Source organism: Diplotaxodon limnothrissa, linkage group LG20 (assembly GCF_057381915.1).
Source record: "Diplotaxodon limnothrissa isolate DT_005_m linkage group LG20, D_limnothrissa_male_GT1.1, whole genome shotgun sequence".
NCBI lineage: Eukaryota > Metazoa > Chordata > Actinopteri > Cichliformes > Cichlidae > Diplotaxodon > Diplotaxodon limnothrissa.
In genome coordinates, this window is record NC_140615.1 from 38,698,495 (window position 1) to 38,720,389 (window position 21,895).

General features: G+C 47.1%; 2 protein-coding genes across 2 annotated transcripts in view; one reads left to right on the forward strand and one right to left on the reverse strand.

Moving 5' to 3' along the window:
* Nucleotides 1–565: 565 nt before the first annotated feature.
* On the forward strand, nt 566–5,801 carry adrm1 (ADRM1 26S proteasome ubiquitin receptor). Its single transcript, XM_085345199.1, has 10 exons — nt 566–620; nt 1,288–1,522; nt 2,276–2,392; nt 2,633–2,840; nt 3,193–3,271; nt 3,341–3,480; nt 4,763–4,894; nt 4,971–5,128; nt 5,219–5,321; nt 5,653–5,801. The coding sequence occupies exons 2-10, from the start codon at nt 1,313–1,315 to the stop codon at nt 5,736–5,738; spliced, it is 1,233 nt and encodes a 410-aa protein (XP_085201325.1). The 5' UTR covers nt 566–620; nt 1,288–1,312; the 3' UTR covers nt 5,739–5,801.
* Nucleotides 5,802–5,924: 123 nt separating this feature from the next.
* lama5 (laminin, alpha 5) overlaps nt 5,925–21,895 on the reverse strand; it is a 75,026-nt gene continuing 59,055 nt past the window's right edge. The window contains exons 60-79 of the mRNA XM_085345198.1: nt 21,174–21,353; nt 20,889–21,028; nt 20,633–20,777; nt 20,283–20,416; nt 17,793–17,952; nt 16,666–16,800; nt 16,403–16,542; nt 15,011–15,143; nt 14,747–14,890; nt 14,470–14,600; nt 14,224–14,385; nt 13,967–14,093; nt 12,145–12,299; nt 11,790–11,973; nt 11,357–11,494; nt 11,081–11,240; nt 10,870–11,000; nt 7,309–7,402; nt 7,112–7,231; nt 5,925–6,795 (exon numbers count right to left, since the gene is read on the reverse strand). Of these exons, the coding sequence (XP_085201324.1) occupies nt 6,647–6,795; nt 7,112–7,231; nt 7,309–7,402; nt 10,870–11,000; nt 11,081–11,240; nt 11,357–11,494; nt 11,790–11,973; nt 12,145–12,299; nt 13,967–14,093; nt 14,224–14,385; nt 14,470–14,600; nt 14,747–14,890; nt 15,011–15,143; nt 16,403–16,542; nt 16,666–16,800; nt 17,793–17,952; nt 20,283–20,416; nt 20,633–20,777; nt 20,889–21,028; nt 21,174–21,353 (2,862 nt within the window). The 3' untranslated portion in view covers nt 5,925–6,646. The remainder of the gene's footprint in view (nt 6,796–7,111; nt 7,232–7,308; nt 7,403–10,869; nt 11,001–11,080; nt 11,241–11,356; nt 11,495–11,789; nt 11,974–12,144; nt 12,300–13,966; nt 14,094–14,223; nt 14,386–14,469; nt 14,601–14,746; nt 14,891–15,010; nt 15,144–16,402; nt 16,543–16,665; nt 16,801–17,792; nt 17,953–20,282; nt 20,417–20,632; nt 20,778–20,888; nt 21,029–21,173; nt 21,354–21,895) is intronic.

Here is a 21,895-nt window from a genome sequence, read left to right on the forward strand (position 1 = left end):
AGGTACAGACTAAAGACTAGGGGAGAGAGGGCTTTTGCTGTGGCTGCACCCAGACTGTGGAACAGTTTACCTCCTCACATCAGATTCTCCACAAGCCTTGGAACTTTTAAAACTGCTCTTAAAACTCACCTCTTCTCATTGGCTTTTAGCAAGGTTTAACTTATTGTTTTAATTTATTGTTTTATCAGTGAGGTGTTTTATGTACTTGTGTTTTATTGTATTTTATATTTGTATTTTATTGTACAGCACTTTGGTCAGCCTCGGTTGTTTTTAAATGTGCTTTATAAATAAACTTGACTTGACTTGACTTAACTAACCAATCAGAACAGGATGTCTGTGTTTATGGTCAAAATCAGCGTAAATGTGATCAAACCAATTTGGAGTCGTGTTTCAGATGATGTGCTGGATTTATGAAAACTAAAATAACATTTTTTTGTTTGGCAGCAAATGGCATTATTCCTATACTGTCACTATGGGAGCGCCCTCCACTGTCCGCCGGCTGGTCTGCATTCTGTTTCTGTACAGTGGGTTTAACCGGAAGTCTAGTCCCTCCGTAGATCATCTTTGACGTTGAGCGACGCGAAGAAGCAGAAAAACTTATTCTGCGGGCACAACTTCAGGTATTTGTGCTGGAGAGCTCAACAAAATTCACATTTCACAGAAAAGTTGCAGGAAAGCCATCAGATGCACAGCTGGCTCTTGTTTCTAATGTCTGACTGACCGTAGTTAAGCGACGGCAGTGAATATTACTGTGGTGTTCTGTTTAGCCTCGTCATGTGCTAACGTTAGCACGCCACAGCTAACGGCAGCTAGCAGGCTAACTTTTAGCTTTTCTGAAAAGTGATTTTAAGACACAAATATAACAAAAAATAATTACAGTCCTCATTAAACATCAGCACAGTGCTCCTCAGCCGCTATACGCGCAGACACGATGATTTACCAACAGAATATATGATCATAAAAACAGTAACACAGGACAAAGCAGAGCGACTCTAGTCTACGTTTAAGACGTGAACGGATACTTTTGATTTGTTTAATCAAAGGTATCGATACGTGATGAGAACTAATGTGGAAATGTAAGAGTGAAGGGTAATAATCAGAGATAACAGTTCAAGTTAAACTTGAGTTTTATTGAGTTTGTTGGTTATTATCATGTTAAAAGACATCGGAGACTTTATTTAGTGACACATAAACGTCAAACGCTTTAACGTGCTGACGTAAGATCTCTGAGTGATCTCACTGCATCCTGTTCTTTGACCCTCTGCTCCTTCCTTTCTTTCCCATCAGGCTTTGTGAACAAAAACTTTCAAAGATGTCTTCGGGCGCTCTCTTCCCCAGCATGGTCAGCGGCTCCAGAGCAAGCTCCAGCAAGTACCTGGTGGAGTTTCGAGCAGGTAAAATGAACCTGAAGGGCAACACGGTGACCCCGGACAAACGGAAAGGGCTGGTCTACATCCAGCAGTCCGATGACTCTCTGATCCACTTTTGCTGGAAGGACCGGACCGCGGGGAACGTAGATGATGTGAGTCACCCTGAACCAGTCGAGTGTTTGTGGTTCCTGATGTTTACAGGGTGGAGCTGAGAGAGGCCAGCGCACATCGGCGCTTCATTTCCTCATTTCTCTGTGCACCGCTTCCATAAAGCAGAAATTCCTCCGTGAGGTCAGGTAAAGCTGACGGAGTCAGCACTGAAACTTAACCACTTCCTGGCCTCTACCCACATGTAGAGCTGGTTTAACCTCCTAAGACTCGAACTTTTCCACGGCAGCATTTTTAATTTCTCTTTGATATTTGGGCTGATTGGGACCTGATGAATGTAAAAACAAAGAATTACCAGATTTTTTTTAACCTAATTTTTGTTTCTAAGAAAAATGAGAGCCACAAATGAGGATATTCATTTAAAATTTCGATAGAACAGTAGCAGGATAATGTCCTCGTAAGTGGATATCAGGCCCATGTAGAGCAAAATTGAGTATTTTGGTCTAAATAACCCAAAATGTGATGTCCACATATGTGGACGCAGGTCCTAGGAGGTTAAAGCACTGAGATGTTCTTGAGTGGAACATACTCATCCTTCCACACCCACAGATTGATCTCACTGAGCAGAGCTCAAAGTCCTGAAAGAAATGATTTCAAATCCGATCATTCACATGATTCTCGTTATTTCAGCGCTTTCACTCAGAGCTGCTGCCTCTGGCTCCCTCTCTCTGATTGGTTGGTATTTGATGATGTGTGAGAGCAGCCCCATGTCTCCTCCTGTTTGTTTCCTCTTACAGGACCTGATCATCTTCCCTGACGACTGTGAGTTTAAAAGGGTGACACAGTGCACCACCGGACGTGTCTACGTCCTGAAATTCAAGGCCGGGTCCAAGCGGCTCTTCTTCTGGATGCAGGTGAGCTCGTCTTCATCCTAGAGGGGAACGTCTTAGTTCATGTGATGGCAGATGTCAGCATTAGAGCGCCTTCATCAGGCTGCATCTGATATTAAAAGAGCGTGCTTACTAAAGGCTGACACACTCACATATACATGAACACCTCACAGCATTGCACCATTAAAAAACACACACACTTGCATGATTACAGCGAGCCACGAGAACCTGTAAGTAGCAATAACTCTGCTCTGATGCCATCAGGAGCCAAAGACTGACAAAGATGACGAGTACTGCCGGAAGGTCAACGAGTACCTGAACAACCCTCCCATCCCCGGAGCATCCGGCAGCGGCGGCGGTGGCCACGAGTTGTCAGCGCTGGGAGGAGAGGGCGGCCTGCAGAACCTGCTGGGAAACATGAGCCACAACCAGCTGATGCAGCTGATGGGACCCACGGGGCTCGGAGGTCTCGGTGAGCGCTCTGACCTACACACACCTGCACGTAGTTCATGAACACCTGCCCCAGTTCCTGGAAGTTATTCTCTGCCTCTAAAGGTCAAGCTTGGTTTCGTCCTAATTTCGGCCATAACAGGAAATCCCACTCAACCCTCCGCTGCAGCCTTCCACACGCGACGCCTCAATATGTAGTTAGGTTTGTCAGGGGCTGCACGTCTGTGGAAGGTTGCGCTGTATGAAAAAGAGTTTCCAGTTATGACGTAGGTGTACTCCTCTCAGAAGCATGCTGGTGAAGCCGTCTCAGGTGTGACGTGTAGCTGGGGGCGGGGCTATTCCAGGTTTTTGATCTGATGTCTTTGTCTAAGGAGGCCTGGGAGCTCTAGCTGGACCGGGACTCGCCAACCTGCTGGGGGGCGGAGGACCTGTGACCAGCAGCTCCTCATCCAGGTGAGACAGACACACACGCACACACACCTGCAGTCTTCCTCTTTGTTCACCTGTGCTGCTCTTCCTCAGTTCTCGAAGCCAATCAGCTGCAGTGACTCCTTCTCCAGGCGGAGGTCCCAGAATGAGCTCCTCCCAGGCGCCCGCTGCCCCTGCCGCTGTTCCCGTCACCTCGGCTCCCTCCTCCACCGCTGCCACGCCCTCCACACCAGGTACAGAAAGAAATGAAGGCTACATGCCGAGTTTCAAAGGAAACGGGAAGCAGTTCGTCACAGAGGGTTATGGGATGATGGCGGGGCTTGAGGCGGAGCAAAACAAAACGGGATAGAGGCTGATCACCTGTAGATCAGACCTCCACCCTCCTCCTCCTGTAGCTTCTGATTGGAGCGACCCTCTATAACTGAACTGAGACCGGCAGCACTGAGGAGGGGGGGGGCTTAATGACAAGAACAGGAAGATGGTCAGACAGTAGAAAAAGGCACAACAGGAAGTGCCCAAGTTCCTTGTTAGCAGTGGGATGACTTTCAAAATAAAAGGCAGGTGGTGTTGCAAGTGGAAGATTTCAAATATACAGTGAAGCCCATAATTATTCCTGCCGGTGGCAAATTTTGACTTAGTTACTTTTATTCAACCAAGTTTGTTTTGTTTGTTTTTTTAAACACAGGTGGGTGTTTCCCAAAAGATAAGATGTACAAGAGGCATCACTGTGGGGAAAAATCCTCAGCTTTTATTTACATTTGAACAAAAGGTGTCATGTCCAGAATTATTTATACTCTTCTCAATTATCAATAGAAAAGTCTTATTTGGCTATTACAGCAATCAAACGCTTTAATTGCAGAGCAGCTTTGTGCACGTCTCCACAGGTATTTTTGCCCACTCATCTTTTGCAATGAGCACCAAATCCTGCAGTTTGGAGGGTCCTCTTGCCATCACTCTGATCTTTAGCTCCCTCCACAGATTCTCAGTTGGATTCAAGTCAGGACTCTGCAAAATGTTAGTGTTGTCTGCTAACCGTTTATTCAGCACGTTTGCTGCGTGTTTTGGGTCATTGTTGTGCTGAAAAGTTCGCTGGTGTCCAACTTTGGATTTTCCCAGAGGCTGCGACAGATTGTGACGGGTATGAATAATTCTGGACGTGACACTTTTTCTTCAAATGTAAATAAAAGCTGAGAAATGTTGTTTTCCACAATGATTTTTTGGGAGACACTTGTGTTGTTTTCAGTCAAAAAATTCTTGCTGGTTGAATCAAAGTAACTCAAAATTTGCCACCGGTATGAATAATTATGGGCTTGATTGTAGTTTTCTGCGAGAACATTTAGGACCAATCAGGTTCCTCCCTGATGTCATCGTCAGGGAGGAACCTGATTGGTCCTAAATGTTCTCGTCTTTGTTTACAGTAAATCACAGCAACTCAATTCATTTTTTTCTGATGTCACCTGCATGTTATTGTTACCTGGAAACCCCCTGACTCCTCCCACCTTCTATCATCTACAGCCCCGGCTCAGACTCCCGTGGCCCCGGCCTCCACTGGAAGCCCCGCCCCTCACCAGCCCATCCAGCTCAGCGATCTTCAGAGCATCCTGGCCACCATGAATGTGCCGGCAGCAGGGGCTCAGGGCTCAGCAGGTGAGTCACATGAGTGAGGTCACGTGTGCCTCTGAAAGGGAGCGCAGACACTCACAGCTCTGATCTCCTTCTGCAGTGGACCTGGCGAGCGTGTGCACCCCAGAGATGATGGCTCCCATTCTGAGCAACGCCGAGGTCCAGCAGAGGCTCCTCCCCTTTCTCCCCAGTGGGGAGAGTCTGCCGCAGAGCGCCGAGGAGATCCAGAACACCCTGAACTCTCCTCAGTTCCAGCAGGTACAACGTAACGTTGGCGACGCTCGGTGATGATGTAAACACGTTGAGCGCCGCGCTCATTGTTCGCTTTTCTTCTCTCCTCCCCTCCAGTCCATGAGCATGTTCAGCAGTGCATTGGCCTCCGGGCAGCTCGGCCCCCTCATGAGTCAGTTTGGACTGCCACCCGATGCCGTGGACGCAGCCAACCGTGGAGGTGAGTGAACCAAACGCACGCTGAACTTCCTGTTTGTGCTGCGTTCATCCTCACACACACAACGGGCGTCTGCATGTGGCGCTGTGACAGTGTCCTGACATGAGCGCCCCCTGCAGGTCAGTTAGCATTAACCAGTTGCTCTCTGGAGGACATAAAGTCCACCCTTTTACCTCACACACACATTCTCGTTGGTATATTGCTTTCCTCAGCTGCTTACCCTAAGCATCAAAAATGAATCCCTACCAATGTTCCCTCCAAGCTGAGCGCGTGAGCAATCGCGCACGGCTGACAGGTCTTGGATTCTTGGTTATTGATCTGTGTGTGTCAGCAGATGTGGAGGCGTTCGCTCGAGCCATGCAGGGCAGCAGAGAAGAGTCGAAGGAGAAGAAGGACGAGGAGGACATGAGTCTGGATTAGTCTCTGTGACATCATCTGTTTCATTCTTTTTCACTTTTTCTTCTATCAAAGGTTTGACCCTTCCATGACCTTTTTTTTTCCTCTGAAGAGGGCGGGGCTTCAGGTGTATTCAGCTCTTTCTAATAAAAACGTAATGACTGAAACATGAGCTTCTTTTTATGAATGTAAAACACAAAGACTGTTGGTACGGAAAAACTTTATTTAAACATGTGACAGACAGGGACGGGGGATCAGAGAAGCTAGAAGGCTTCGTGTTTCAGATGGAAACGGCGCCTGCAGACCGGCGAGGACGTAACGTTCACATGTCAAACAAAAGTTTTACTATGTGAGGTCAAAGGTCACGAAATCAGACATTCCCCAGATTTGCAGGCTTTGTTTTTTGTCTGCTCTACCTGAGGATGTTGCTCGTGTTCAGACTGTATATCAAAGATGGACTGAGCGGGCGGGGACTCTGATTGGACAGAAGTCTACGAGCCTCTGCCGAGCTGATCTGAGTGCAGCGATTGGTGTTTGGTCTCAGGTCCGACTGAATCAAAGGATCACCGTTGAGATTACCGACGCCTCCGAGTCGCAGAGGAAGCGGCTGCATCCATCTTCCACGTACAGTCTGTGCTCACTGATCAGCGTTTAGAGTCTGTGTCTGCAGCAGACGCACGATTACGCGACGGTTTGCTGGATGATTTAGAAGAAACATGCAAAGATGGTCGAACTTGGCTTTACCGTGCCGCTCGATGACATCGTCGTTCCGTCTCTGCAGCACCAAACAAACGGGGGAAAATATAAAATACACATTTCTTAAAAAATAAATACTCGTATAGATATCTTAACTTAGCTACAGTAATGTGACGCCCACCACCGGTGCTGATGTGTACTCAGGGAGTGTGAAGGTAAGATATGAGGGGGTGGGGTTAAACATGTGGGCAGCCGCGCGTTCCCACGGCGCCGTGCACAGCGAGCGGCTTTGACAGCGGCACCGCTCTGTTGTTGATGCTCGCCCGGCGGACGCAGCCGTGGAAGGACGCCAGCCCAGGGGGTAGACCGGGTACAGTGATGCCACCTAGTGGACAGAGAGAGGAGTGACGCGTTAATGAGGCGCTGCACTGACAACGTGTGCGACTGTATCCCTGTTATGCAGTAATGAGTAGTGTGACTAATCAAGCATGTTTGAGTAAAGACGTTAAACGCAGACGGGAGGCGACAGATTTGATTAAAATCTGATAAGTGATCAAAGAAACTGGTCACACGGACAAAGTGGCGAGGATGTCAGGAATGTGGGAACAGGAAACGGCTGCATTTAGGTGGTGGAGATCTTCGTGATCCTCACAGAGGCCAGTCTGCATCACTGAGGTGGTCTGTGAACGCCGTGCACTCACCTGGCACGCCTCCGAGGTAGACCGCCTCCTTGGGCCCCGTGGAGCGGCCCTTTTTGGGGCCGACAGCGCGCTCGCTGGCTCCGTCCACGTGCAGCTGCAGGACGTTGTTCTTCTTCACCACTGCAGAGACATTTCAGCATTAGAGCGGTACAGCGACAGGGGAGTGCACGGAGCACGCGTCTGAGGACGAAACTCACCTGAGATGGAGTGCCAGCGGCCGTCGCACAGCGGCTCTTCGGGAATGAACGATGCAGAGGTCTCACCTTTCCCGCCGTTCACCGAAACGGTCACCTGACACACACGCAGTGCTGATGAACTCAAGTTTAGAGATTCGCTCAGAGGAGGCTTCAGCGGTCCAAGCAGGAGGTGACGCCTCTGAGTCACATCAGAGGAAGGACCGCACGCCACAACCACCAGCCCCATTTCTAACCCAGTAAAGTCACGTGTGTCATTTCTGATGCATGACCCCCCCCCCCACACACACACACACACACAGAAAGCCTACACAAATTCCACAATAGATGTTTAACATATAAAAATCGCTAAAAATGCAGCATGTAGCAAATATGACACACATTAAACATTTATGTCCTAATGATTATTTATTTTTGCTTTAATTTGTTTTTAATTGTAAAAGTTGAAGAAAGGCAGTAAATTGCAGTAATGCCATATCGTGAGCAAAGTATTGTGATAATATCGTCCTCTGAAATGATTATTGGTGAGTTATTGGTGACTATTTTCCGATGAAGATATGACCGAGTAATTCATTATTATCAGGAAGTCCTAAAAACTCCCTGAAAAGCCTTCAGCTGATCCAAAATGCTGCAGCAAGAGTCCTGACAGGGACTAGAAAGAGAGCAGATTTCTCCTGTTTTGGCTTCCTGTTAAATCCAGAATTCAAAATCCTGCTCCTCACATACAAGGCAGGGCTGTACCGCATCGATTAACACCGCAGTTTTACATTTTTTGGGGGGGAAGTTGCAGTCCATACAGACAATATTCATTTCTAAATTATTAACTAACAATCTTGTGCTTAAAGCGCTTTCTCAATATTGTAGATTGTAGATGTTAAAATTAATCATGACCTCGGCCTCCTCTGACGACCTGTTTGCTGTTGCCTGCTGCTGAAAGGCAGCGGGCAGAGGGGACACTTGGGCAGAGGGGACACTTGGGCAGTGCATTTGTTGCAGCATATAATGTGTTTTCTGGATACACTGCTGCTTTTTCAGCATTCAAAGATTGATGGCTCCGTGTCAGAGCTGGCTATGAACTTCAGACAGATCAGGCCTTAACTTAACAAAAAAGTCATCAATCGTTCTTTTCATCTTTTCTCATTACCCACAGCTACATCCACTCTGTGGGGCCTAGGCTGCTCACCAGGGCTGGGCATCATCACTGATTTCTATAATCATTCGATTCCAGCTCTCAAAGTCCTGATTCGATTCGCAGCCGAGTGTGAAGCAGCAGGAATGAGGATCAGCACCTCCAAATCTGAGATGAGTTCTGGGATGAGTTCCTGTCCCAAGTGGAGGAGTTCAAGTATCTCGGGGTCTTGTTCGCGAGTGATGGGAGAAGGGAGCCAGAGATCGACAGACAGATTGGGGCTGCAGCTGCAGTAATGCGGACGCTGCACCGGTCCGTCGTGGTGAAGAGGGAGCTGAGTGTAAAAGCGAAGCTCTCAATTTACCGGTCGATCTACGTCCCTACCCTCATCTATGGCCACGAGCTGTGGGTAGTGACCGAAAGAACGAGATCACGGATACAAGCGGCAGAAATGAGCTTCCTCCGAAGGGTGGCTGGCCTCTCCCTTAGAGACAGGGTGAGAAGTTCGGCCATCCGGGAGAAGCTCAGAGTAGAGCCGCTGCTGCTCCTTCACATCGAAAGGAGCCAGCTGAGGTGGTTCGGGCATCTGACAAGGATGCCCCCTGGGCGCCTCCTGGGTGAGGTGTTCCAGGCATGTCCCACCGGGAGGAGGCCCCGGGGCAGACCCAGGACACGCTGGAGAGATTAAATCTCTCGGCTGGCCTGGGAACGCCTTGGTATTCCCCCGGATAAGCTGGAGGAGGTGGCTGGGGAGAGGGAGGTCTGGGCTTCTCTGCTTAGGCTGCTGCCCCCACGACCCGGCCCCGGATAAAGCAGAAGAAGATGGATGGATGGATGGAAGCAAAACAGCAAAAGTCAGAGGGAATTCATGACGCATTGATCAAATGTGAAGCGTAGTCTGCTGCTTCTTTTGCTGCTGGCTCGGTGAATTTTGGTTGGAGAGACAAAACCTGCAGCTCAGAATCAGTGACGTAAACAGAGCGGACCGGACGCATCAGAATCGCTGAGCTCCGACAGCGTGTCCGTCTACGGGCCGTCGGGGCTGAAAGACAAAGCTGATTCTGACGCGTTGGGTCTGCTCTGCGTTTACGGCTTTGTGTGGAGTCCGTGTACCTGCTCTCATTTGCTGTTTGGTGGTTGTTGAAATAGTTTTGTGAGCTTTAATCTGAGAATCTGGCGTTTCTGGCAAAACACAGTTATATTTAAAAGTCAATTCAGGATTTAATGAATCGATATCGCTTTATTCAAGCTACTCACCTCCCACTTCCACCTGCACTTTCAACTGGACCACAGCCAATCAGAGAAGTCCCGCCCCTGACTATATCTGATTGGTTTAGCCCACGATAGGGACATAATGTGTGTCTGTTGTTGACCACACGGAGAGTTGCAGAGATTTTTTTTTTTTTTTTTGTTACCCGAACAGTTGGTCGCACCACTGAAAAATTTGGTTGCCTTTGCGACCAAATTTTTCGCACTCTAGAGCCCTGCAAGGTCTTAAATAATCAGGCCCCATCTTATCTTAATGACCTTGTAGTACCATATCACCCTATTAGAGCACTTCGCTCTCGCTCTGCAGGCCTACTTGTTGTTCCTAGAGTATTTAAAAGTAGAATGGGAGGCAGAGCCTTCAGTTTTCAGGCCCCTCTTCTGTGGAACCAGCTTCCAGTTTGGATTCAGGAGACAGACACTATCTCTACTTTCAAGATTAGGCTTCAAACTTTCCTTTTTGCTAAAGCATATAGTTAGGGCTGGACCAGGTGACCCTGAATCCTCCCTTAGTTATGCTGCAATAGACGTAGGCTGCCGGGAATTCCCATGATGCATTGAGTTTTTCCTTTCCAGTCACGTTTCTCACTCACTATGTGTTAACAGACCTCTCTGCATTGAATCATATCTGTTATTAACCTCTGTCTCTCTTCCACAGCATGTCTTTATCCTGTCTTCCTTCTCTCACCCCAACCAATCACAGCAGATGGCCCCGCCCCTCCCTGAACCGGAGGTTTCTTCCTGTTAAAAGGGAGTTTTTCCTTCCCACTGTCGCCAAAGTGCTTGCTCATAGGGGGTCATATGATTGTTGGGGTTTTCTCTGTATGTATTATTGTAGGGTCTACCTTACAATATAAAGAGCCCTGAGGCGACTGTTGTTGTGATTTGGCGCTGTGTAAATAAAACTGAACTGATTTGAGTGGGAGTGGGGAACAGTGGGGCACTGCAAACTGAGGATACCTGCAGCTCTAAGCTGATGTTCAGGTCTTATTTAGAGGTCTGGCTGTTACACGCTGACTCCTTTATGTCGTCTTTTCAGAGGAAACTGAGTCATTTATTTAAGTTATGATATAAAAACATTCAGAAATAAAAATATTTGACATCACAAATTTAAAACCTGAAAAACAGCAAGTAGACCACGTTCAGGAGAAACGCTGCCCGAGTCTCACCTTTCCTTGGATGAGAATTAAGCTCAGGTGGTGGTCAGACGATGTCCCAGCATGCAACAGCAGCCCAGAGTCCACGATGGGTCGAACTTCGAGCTGGATCTCCAGATCCCGACCCAGAGCCAAGGACTCATCTGCAGGGAGGGACAGAGGCGCCGCTCAGACATGACGACCCAATGTGGCCAACACGTGCACAGAAACGAATGGTACGTACCGATCATGATGTGTCCTCCCCGTCCAGAAAAGTAGGCTCCGGGCTGCAGAGGGGTCGCGAAGCAGGGCACTGTCCCCTGGCTGTGAGCGGGGTCTCCTGCAGGGGCTCCGTTCAGCATCAGATCCCGGATGCACCCCACAAACCCGGAAGAACCCTGACCCTGAGGTTAAGAAAGAGCAGAGCTTCAGTACCCAGCGTGAAGAAGAGCAGAAAGGCGCGACCTTCACTGCACAGAGGTGTCAGCCTGAGCGTGGAACCAGCAGGAGAAACGCTTACCGCCACAGAGGCAGGGACTCCTCCTGCGTATAACGGTGCGGTGAGACGAGTCCGGTCTCGTCCAGATATCCTGTTGGACTGAACACTGATACCGTCCACAATCAGACTCATCTTCTGCCCTTCAAGCTTTATGAACACCTGCAGGGACACGGAGCAATCAGGTTACATCATTCAGGTAAACTCAGGTGGGTCTGAGACACAAACACAGCTGGTAGCAAAAAACGTTAGCTCAACGCTAACATGCTAACCAAAACGTGGTTTTAGTGTCAGGGTTACAGTTAGGTTATGGTTAGGATTAGGCTGAAGGTTAGGCATCCATTTTTGATGGGTAAGCAGCTAGGGAAAGCATTATGTCAATGAGATGTCCTCACTAAGTTATGAAAACAAGTATGTGCGTTCGTGTGCATGTGTTTGTGTTTTTGTGCTTGCTCACCGTGTGCCACTGGTCGTCGTTGTACTTCCTGTAGCTGCGTAGGTTAAACTTCTTCCCAAACTGAAGCAGCAGGTGGCCGTTTGAGACTGTGAGCGTCATCACGCCTCCTCCTCGCTGCCTGCTGGTGGCGCTCAGCACCAGCCCGTCAGATGAGTTGATCCTCAACAGCATGGAGATGTGAGGCCTGCAGACAGAGAAACACGAGTATCTGAGCTGTAGTTTGGTCCTTGAATACGAGGGGGCGGAGTCTGTTTAGCAGCTTGTGTCTGTGTAGGTTCTCAGTCATCCAGATGATGGCATGCAAGGAGCTTAGAAAGAAAGGGACTGGATCTCTTAAAGTTTCTTTCACACTCACGTGGAGCCGAACGAACTGGGCAGGATGTCGTATCTCTGGAAGCTGTGGGTGGAGCCACTGAAGTGCGTCGCTCCCCTCTCGTGGTGTGACACCTCACCCTGACACGAGTCCCTAGTGTTACGACTGCGAGATCCTGACGGCTTCTTCAGCTTCCCCTAAGAGAGAAAACCTTGAATTTATCACAGTCACGTCTTATTGTTGCTGTGTGTGTGTACCTTCACTTGTTGTTGTGTGTGTACCTTCACTTGTTGCTGTGTGTACCTTCACTTGTTGTTGTGTGTGTACCTTCACTTGTTGCTGTGTGTACCATCACTTGTTGCTGTGTGTGTACCTTCACTTGTTGTTGTGTGTGTACCTTCACTTGTTGCTGTGTGTACCTTCACTTGTTGTTGTGTGTGTACCTTCACTTGTTGCTGTGTGTACCTTCACTTGTTGTTGTGTGTGTACCTTCACTTGTTGCTGTGTGTACCATCACTTGTTGCTGTGTGTACCTTCACTTGTTGCTTTGTGTGTACCTTCACTTGTTGCTTTGTGTGTACCTTCACTTGTTGCTGTGTGTACCTTCACTTGTTGCTGTGTGTGTACCTTCACTTGTTGCTGTGTGTACCTTCACTTGTTGCTTTGTGTGTACCTTCACTTGTTGCTGTGTGTGTACCTTCACTTGTTGCTGTGTGTACCTTCACTTGCTGCTGTGTGTACCTTCACTTGCTGCTGTGTGTACCTTCACTTGCTGTTGTGTGTACCTTCACTTGCTGTGTGTACCTTCACTTGCTGCTGTGTGTACCTTCACTTGTTGCTGTGTGTACCTTCACTTGTTGCTGTGTGTACCTTCACTTGTTGCTGTGTGTACCTTCACTTGCTGCTGTGTGTACCTTCACTTGCTGTTGTGTGTACCTTCACTTGCTGTGTGTACCTTCACTTGTTGCTGTGTGTACCTTCACTTGCTGCTGTGTGTATCTTCACTTGCTGTTGTGTGTACCTTCACTTGCTGTGTGTACCTTCACTTGTTGCTGTGTGTACCTTCACTTGCTGCTGTGTGTACCTTCACTTGCTGTGTGTGTACCTTCACTTGCTGCTGTGTGTACCTTCACTTGTTGCTGTGTGTACCTTCACTTGCTGTGTGTGTACCTTCACTTGTTGCTGTGTGTACCTTCACTTGTTGCTGTGTGTACCTTCACTTGCTGTGTGTGTACCTTCACTTGCTGCTGTGTGTACCTTCACTTGCTGCTGTGTGTACCTTCACTTGTTGCTGTGTGTACCTTCACTTGCTGCTGTGTGTACCTTCACTTGCTGCTGTGTGTACCTTCACTTGTTGCTTTGTGTACCTTCACTTGCTGTGTGTGTACCTTCACTTGTTGCTGTGTGTACCTTCACTTGTTGCTGTGTGTACCTTCACTTGTTGCTGTGTGTACCTTCACTTGTTGCTGTGTGTGTACCTTCACTTGTTGCTGTGTGTACCTTCACTTGTTGCTGTGTGTGTACCTTCACTTGCTGCTGTGTGTACCTTCACTTGTTGCTGTGTGTACCTTCACTTGTTGCTGTGTGTACCTTCACTTGCTGTTGTGTGTACCTTCACTTGTTGCTGTTGTGTGTACCTTCACTTGTTGCTGTGTGTACCTTCACTTGTTGCTGTGTGTACCTTCACTTGTTGCTGTGTGTACCTTCACTTGTTGCTGTGTGTGTACCTTCACTTGTTGCTGTGTGTACCTTCACTTGTTGCTGTGTGTGTACCTTCACTTGCTGCTGTGTGTACCTTCACTTGTTGCTGTGTGTACCTTCACTTGTTGCTGTTGTGTGTACCTTCACTTGTTGCTGTGTGTACCTTGCGCTTGTTGTTCTGTTTTGGTTGAGCAGCAATGATCTGCTGAGGCTGTTTAGCAGCAGGACACTTCATAGAAACATCTACATTGTTGGTGGCTTTCAGCAGGTCCAGAACCTCCTGCGTTTCCCTGCAGATGGCAAACAAACACATTACAATCCAAGCTGAACTCACACAACAGCTTTAATCGTTTCAGTCATTTCACACAGGCTGATGAGTCAATCTATGAAGGCGGCTCATGAAAGTTATTTTTAACTAACCTCTCGATGAAAACATTAGTAATGCATCCAACCAGGTTGTTCGGGCCTTCGGGCATTCCTCCCAGGAAGGTGTTTCCCATTGTGGACAAGACAGTTTTCATTGTTGGGTTCACTGTGGTCTGAGTCGATGTCTCCAGCACGTCATCCACGTACAGACGTATCCTGAGAAACGAGCAGAGAGGTCAAATGACACTCGGAACGCTGCTTCCTGTGGATGCGAGGAAAATGTAACCGCTGCCATCCTACCCGGTCACATTGTTGTATATGGTGACATAATGACTGATGTCATCGTTGTACGTCTTCTGCGTTTTAATCGCCTTGTTGCCAGCTTGCACCACGATGTGGCCTTTCTGCAAAAACACCTGACAGACGTCCTCCTGTGGCCACAGAAAATCACAAGAGTTTGAAACAAGGAAGAAGTCAGCACATCATAGATCCAACAGATCAGGACAGAAGAAGAATACGGGAAACAGACAGCTGAGAGGCAACGGTCAACAGGAAGTGGTTGAGGGTTTCCTCTGACCTGGTTTTTGTGGAAGAACATGAGTCCATCGGTCGTCTCAGTTCTGAAGCCAAGGCCGGCAAAGAAGTTGTTCATGATACTAGAAGCATCCATCACATTAAAGTTCAGGTAGCTCTGACCTGGGAAATAACCCTCACGAGCCAACTGCACATGCGCGCGCGCGCACACACACACACACACACACACACACACACACACACACCATGAAAAACCTGCATCCACTCCTTTTTGTTACACGCTGATGGGTTCAGTGTGTCCTCCTACCAGCAGTTTGTCATGGCAGCCAAAGCTGACCCCATAGGTCTCCACATTCTTCAGGCTGATATACTGTTGTTTTTCCTTCACGTTCCTGATACAGGCCTTCACAGAGCCCGTCTTAGAAAACTTGTCCTTTAACCTGAGGGGAGACAAACACAATGAACTCAGTGTTAGTGACCCAGACCGGATCCCTGATAATAACTTATCCAATTAGAAACTAGAAGTTCACAACATGTTAAATCACGTTAGAAAACACTTCCTACAGGTTTGTGTCCACTATTTAAAATACTACTTTTACCAGCTAGCTGCTAACCTAAATCTGCTGTCTGATGCTGACCAAGTAACTATCAGCATCTTTATGCTTAAAATCTCTGTAGCTGCCTGGACAGTACTCAGTGAGACCAGCAAACCCAGAAGACTTCAAATTAAATCAAAAGAAAAGTCCCAAGACATTACGAAGGGCAGTAATAACAGGACTCGTGCAAATCTGGAAAATAAGCTAAACAAAGGCACAGTTTGAAAGTTCACAGGCCTCCTGTCGACATAAACATGCATTAAAACATATGAGACAGCCCCAAAGCACAAGACTTAGTGGCGAGGTAACGAGATGAATTATTAGAGCTACTCTCAGCGGCTTCCTTGGAACAAGGCTCGGGTTTACTGTCAAATGGGACAGCAAATGTTCAATAGAATAAATAGTAAATACGTGGAATAAGTAAGTAAGTGTCTCACACATCCTTTTCCATGTTTAATTAAAATTAATAATTTATTGTTTTCCATCCATCCATCCATCCATTCGCTTATCCTTTTCAGGGTCGCTGGGGGCGCTGGAGCCTATCCCAGCTGTCATAGGGCGAGAGGCGGGGTACACCCTGGACAGGTCGCTAGTCTGTCGCAGGGCCAACACACAGAGACAGACAACCATTCACACCTAGTGGCAATTTGGATTATCCAATTAACCTATCCCCACAAGCTGCATGTCTTTGGACGGTGGGAGGAACCCACGCGAACACAGGAAGAACATGCAAACTCCACACAGAAAGACCCCGGCCTGATGGTGGAATTGAACTCAGGACCTTCTTGCTGTGCAGCAACAGTGCTAACCACCGTGCCACCGTGCTGCCGATTTGTTTTAATTCAAAAGCCTTTACATTTTTCATATTGTATATTTCATTTATAATGTTAAAAAACAGGAGTTAGATTTGCCCATCCTCCGCTCCAATCTTTAATCATTGACATGACAACAATTCTAGAGGGCAACATACAAATGTCAGTAGGGCCTGTGCCACCCCAGATGCCCCCTTTAGCCCTGCCCCTGTGCCTCTTTTCCACTCATGCAGTTCCAGACTCGCTAACGTTAGCTTAGAAATGGAGCAATAAGAAACTTAGTGCACGTACATCTCCGGCATCTTGTCCTCTGGCACTCCACCCAGGTAACAGCTGTTGTCAAATTGAGGGATGCCTTTTATGTTAGTCCTGATGGCATCGTTTTGGTTGTTCTTCACCATAAGTAGTTCATTCCAGATGATGAGAAACAGCTATATGGGAAAAAATGCAGCACGTCACAAACAAGTACACAATACTGACCACTAAAAGGAGCAATCAGAGTGATCGGCATGCTTTCAAAGTAGGAACATGAAAAACCACGCAGAGGGACTCACACTGTTGGGCTCGCCGTTGCTCATCTGCAAGAGCTCAGGCGGAGCCACGGGCTTGACGTCCACCAGAGAACCGTTAATATTATAGAAGAGCTTGACCTGGCCACGAAGCACCGCCACACACACAAACTGATTTTGCTGCACAGCAGACAGAAAAGAAATCCAGTTACAGAGGAAAATATACAGATATGTGTGTAATAAGTACAGTGGGAACCAGAGCCGGACATTTGATGGCCATGACCCCGGTCCAGGAGGTCGACCCTTCCACTAACGGGAAGGTTGGCTGCTATGGTGCAGCTATCAGAGCCTGAATGTTAAAGTGCTGCTGCGCATGAGGCTTGTTCAGAGCTAATGAAGTACAAATACTTCTTTACTGTATTTGAGTAAAGAAGTTGAATCAGTGTATTTTTATACACAAGTACCTGTACTTCAGTAGAAGGACAGGACATCTGCACTTTTGCAGCTCGGGCCTGTTGTATAAAGCGCTCTGAGTGCTTGAGTAGAAAAGTTCATTCTTCCAGTTACCCTGTATAAGAAGTAACTCAAGCTTCTTCTGACGGCTCCGTATTTGCACGAGTGTCACCACAACAAACAGAGAATAACAGAAGTGATGATGACCAGGGAAGAAGTGCAAAACCTGCAAATGTGAATCCAATATGTCAGGTTATTAGAAGAAAACCTAGAACACGAGTGTGGAAATGAGGCAGCTTTGTGTGCTGCACGCAGCGACTGGACTCCAGGGTCAATAAAGCCTGATAATAAGTCATGTGGGCGTAGCAAGGTCACCTGATTACTCTGTGAACTCTCTTTATGCTGTGCATGTGATCTGTTTGTTCGGTGTATGTAAATATGTATATGTACTGTTCTCTTTAGTTCTTACAGGAGGAACACTGTCATGTCATTGTAGGTACAATGACGATAAACCCATTCTATTCTATTCTATTCTATTCTATTCTGTGTTACGGCCTTCAGCATTTTTGCTATGAACTGTAGGGGATTGTGTGTAAAGAGCACCCACTGCTGTGAATAAGGAAGTGCAACTAGCATCTTCTTTCATTATAATAGGGGCGGGGCTTACAAGGACAGGTGAGCAGCCCTCTGAGGGTCTGTGAGCGTATAAGCAGCGTTACCTCATTCTGCATCATCAGCAGGATCCCGTTCTGCGACTGCAGTTTGATTTCCTGTTGCACGAAGTAACCTTTTCCTGACTGAGAAAAATTAAACTTTGCATAGCCGGTCCCATCAAAGTACGCTCCATCACTGACATAGGGCTCAGAGGTGGCTCTTGTCCTGTTTGTTAAACACACACACATATTTAAGAGACAAAGTTAGGAGTTGAAACACACCAGAGTATCTCAGAAAATAACAAAATGATGAAAACTTTCTTTTTTTGTAAAGTCATCATTTAATAAGTGATGAACGTTCATCCACTCGTCTGTGAGCCAAGGGCGTAGATTTGGCATGGACGGAAGGGACATGTCCCCACCAATATTCAGCGATTATAGAATTGTCCCCACCAATAATTTGATCTCTTCGAGTAAAGAAAAACAAGAAAAAAAACGATCTGTCAGCGTCTCGTTCACCCAGCAGAGCAGAAAGAGTTAAATTACGTTCTCTACTGGAGTCCTACATCATGTGACAATTATGGCCAATGTGATTGGCTGAGCCTTTCAGGGAGCTCTGTTTAGTTTCAGCAGCGGTAAACCTGCGCTGCAAGGAGGAGAGGAGGACGGCAGCAAAGAGGAAGAAGCTGGATGTAAGAAAGTGTTTTTCAAAGAAACCTGTGAGTCACTTAAAGCCAAGTTCACTCATAAAATGTGTCACAATAACGTCACAGGCTATGCCAGGCTTTGGCCCACATCAGTCTAAAACTGTATGTAACCATGAATAACGTGTTTTGGAAACTAACTGCACAATAGGCAGCACTGTTAGTTCTCTCAGTCTCAGAGCAGCGTTTCTAATTTTGATTGAAACTGTCAGAGGAAACGGAGCCTCGAGCAGCCAGGATATTAGTTTACAGAGGCTGTTAGAATTATATGTCTAACGTTAACATGTTGGTGACACGATAATTTCATCCTAATGGCTCTGACGTATTCATAGGGTTAATGTTTGAGACAAAATGTCATGAGGTCGTCATGATTTTGCAAATATTCCACCTTGTAGTGCAGTTTGCACAGTTTTAAAATGCACTCAGCCTACAAACATTACTGACGAGTCAGGATCTGCACAAAGTGACAGAAACACTGAAGCAGCTCCACGTTTTATTCTTATTGTCATGTTTGTCCTGTTTGTCAGGTGAAGAACCAACACAAAGCTCAGAGAGTGATGGTGACACAAGATCACAGGTGAAATGATGACTTGTTGGTTCATGACTGTATTTGAAGCACATGTGTGACTGCATGTATGTGGAGTGTCTCACTGTTATTGATCAGCTGACAGAGGCAGCTCTGCCATGTTGTAGCTCAGAGGTGAAGAGGCGAGCTCACAGGTGACTGATGAGTTGGTGCTACAGATTAACTAGTATTTATTATCATGACAGTTGTTAGGCTGCTGATGTAAATTGTTTCATTAGTGTATATTTGACAAAGAGTCTGAATTGACATGTCTCACGTTTATATGGCACAAATCAATGTGTTATTTTATCAGGTGGCAATATATCCTAGTGCAGTCAGAGGGGAGGAGCCAGGGCCAAAGGTGAGGCACATCACGCACAGAATAATAATTTAATCTGAGGATAAAACGCAGGTACTGAGGCTGAAAGAAGCTTCAGTGCTCTCAGAAGACTAAAAACAGGGCTAAGGTCAACAATGACTCAAATGGGATTAAACAATGCTGCTGTGTGTCCACCAGGACAGACTGGACAGCATAGATGTAAAACAAACATGCCAGCAGTTTATCTCAGCTAACGAGAGGAGCAGGCCTGTGTTTGGCTGCTTCACATAGTGAACGTTGAGTTGTTGTGTGGGACACCAGTAGTATTAATGTCAGTTGCTGTAACAGTAGCTCATGCTTAGAATAGAAAATCCCTGCTCACTGATCTGATCGGGCAGTAGAGCCTAAACTGTTGCATAATGTTGCTGAGAGATCTTTGACTCTGAGGTCATCTTAGACGAGTAGTTTTATGGACAAAACCAGCAGGTCACTCAGTGTTCCCTTAGTGCTGATGTGTCAGAGATGTTGGTGTAACTGAAGTAATGCTGTTAAGTCCTTAAAGTCATATTCTTTTATTGTTCTTTTATTTGAAGCTATTTTTATTTTTGTATGATACCTGATTTATATGGATTATGGCTGAAGTAAACTAAAGCCTGAAATACTTAGTCATTTGTTTAATAATTCAACTATGAATTGTGATTTTAAACGGTTTAAAAGCACGTAGAATAGCACATGTAGGCAAGTATATTTCTCCTCTTTTTATTAAGAAGCAAAAACAAAAAGGAAAAACAAAGAAACAGGGCAGGGTTCGGTGGTTGAATCATCCGTCCCCACCAACGCCAAAACCAAATCCACGCCCTTGCTGTGAGCGTCAGTGTTCAGCTATAAGCTTAAATTCAACAGAAAGAACACAAAGGTTTGCATTTACACAATGATACTGAAATGAGATGCAGGAACAGCAGACGGACCTGGCACACGGTATGTCCACCGTGGTGTTGAGATTGAAGACGTCCACAAAGCTGTAGAGACTGATCACCTCCTCGTTCAGATAGTCCAGCTCAATGCAGCCCTTAAAGTTGGGCAGGGCGAGCACTTCAGGTGGCTAAAGACAAAAACACCAGAGAAAGTGGAAACTCTTCATTATTCCTGTGGTCGAGGCACTAATGTGTAAACATCAACGAGCCTGCGTACCAACACAGGCGTTCTCAGTTATTCTCACTCTGGCTCCACCTGCTCAGTTTTATTGTACTGACTAAAATAAGCGTAACATGCGGAAACGCTCTGTAACTGGTGGGTTTACAGCTCTTCCAGTACGTACTGTGAAAGTATTCGGATATCCTCCCACATAGAAGACGGTGTCATTGGCCGAGAGTTTGAGGAGCCCCTGATCTCCTTCAGCCTTCTCAGAGTATTTGCTGGTTGAGGTGTCCACAGATACGGACATCAGACCGTGCTGCAGCATCCTACGCGCACCAACACCGGAGCAGATCAATGCTACAACTCCTGCACACAGCTAGCATAAACATTCATGTTTAATCGAATGACACCGTGTTGTGTTACATCGTGCGCTTCACCTCTCCAGGGAGACGGTGCTGAATCTTCCTTTGGACTGGATGTCGTTTTTCATCTTCACAACTGCAGTTTCTCCTCCAACGTTAAAGTACCAGTGCAGCCGTTTCCCCACCAACGCCATGCCCAGGAACTCCTGACCCGGCTGCAAACCCCAAACACAGATTTAAAATACACGACACCTCCGATGTTCACGAGTCCTAAATTTATCCCAGTTAATAAAGACACACCCCGACGAGGACTGACAGACTTGACGAGCGACATGAAGTCCAATCTGTCCTCACACTTACGTTTTTGTTGCCGAGGTAAAACACAAACTGACTGTTGGAAGGATCCTGTCGCCGCGTCCGCACTGCGTCCGGCAGCTTGATGTGGAGCTTCATGGATGTGTAAGCAGCCAGGTCAGCCAGGTTAGGCGGCGTACGCACCTGAACGCCTGATCTCCCATTGAACTTCATGGATACGCTCACCTGGATGGGGAAGGAGGAAAAGAACTCGTAATGGACGTCAGGACAGGTCCGCTCCCCTCTCAGTATAAATGGAATCCGTCTCCACCTTCAGGTTTCTGGGAACCCACATCTCCACTGATCTCACCTGGACCCACAACGCCATCGCCCTGGTAACGAAGGTCGAGCAGCGGCTGCACTTCCTCCGTGTCCCGCTGCTGGCCTTCACCCACTCCTCAGTCTCCCACACCTCCAGACTCACTAACAGCTTCCTCCCCCACAGCCAATCAGACTGTTAACAAACACTGGCCCCGCCCCCACACCCCACCCCTACACACCGACCTCACCAATCTGAGCCATGGTCTGAGTAACCCTTATCCCTCAGCCCACTCACACTCGGTCCTTTCCACTGCCTCCGATCACTTTGCCAGTATTTTGTTCTCCAATGTGTCTGTGTATGATTTTGTGTATATTTCTCTGTTGTCTATGATTTATATTTTATTAGGACCCACAATTTAGCTGTACATGTACAATGACGATAAAAGACTATTAGAATGACGTAATTT

Excerpts from the sequence above, each read along its gene's own strand:
- adrm1 (XM_085345199.1), top strand. The coding sequence starts at position 1,313 with ATGTCTTCGGGCGCTCTCTTCCCCAGCATGGTCAGCGGCTCCAGAGCA. Across the intron at positions 3,272-3,340 it reads ACCAGCAGCTCCTCATCCAG|TTCTCGAAGCCAATCAGCTG; the intron begins GTGAGACAGACA and ends GCTCTTCCTCAG. Across the intron at positions 5,129-5,218 it reads ACTCTCCTCAGTTCCAGCAG|TCCATGAGCATGTTCAGCAG; the intron begins GTACAACGTAAC and ends CCTCCCCTCCAG.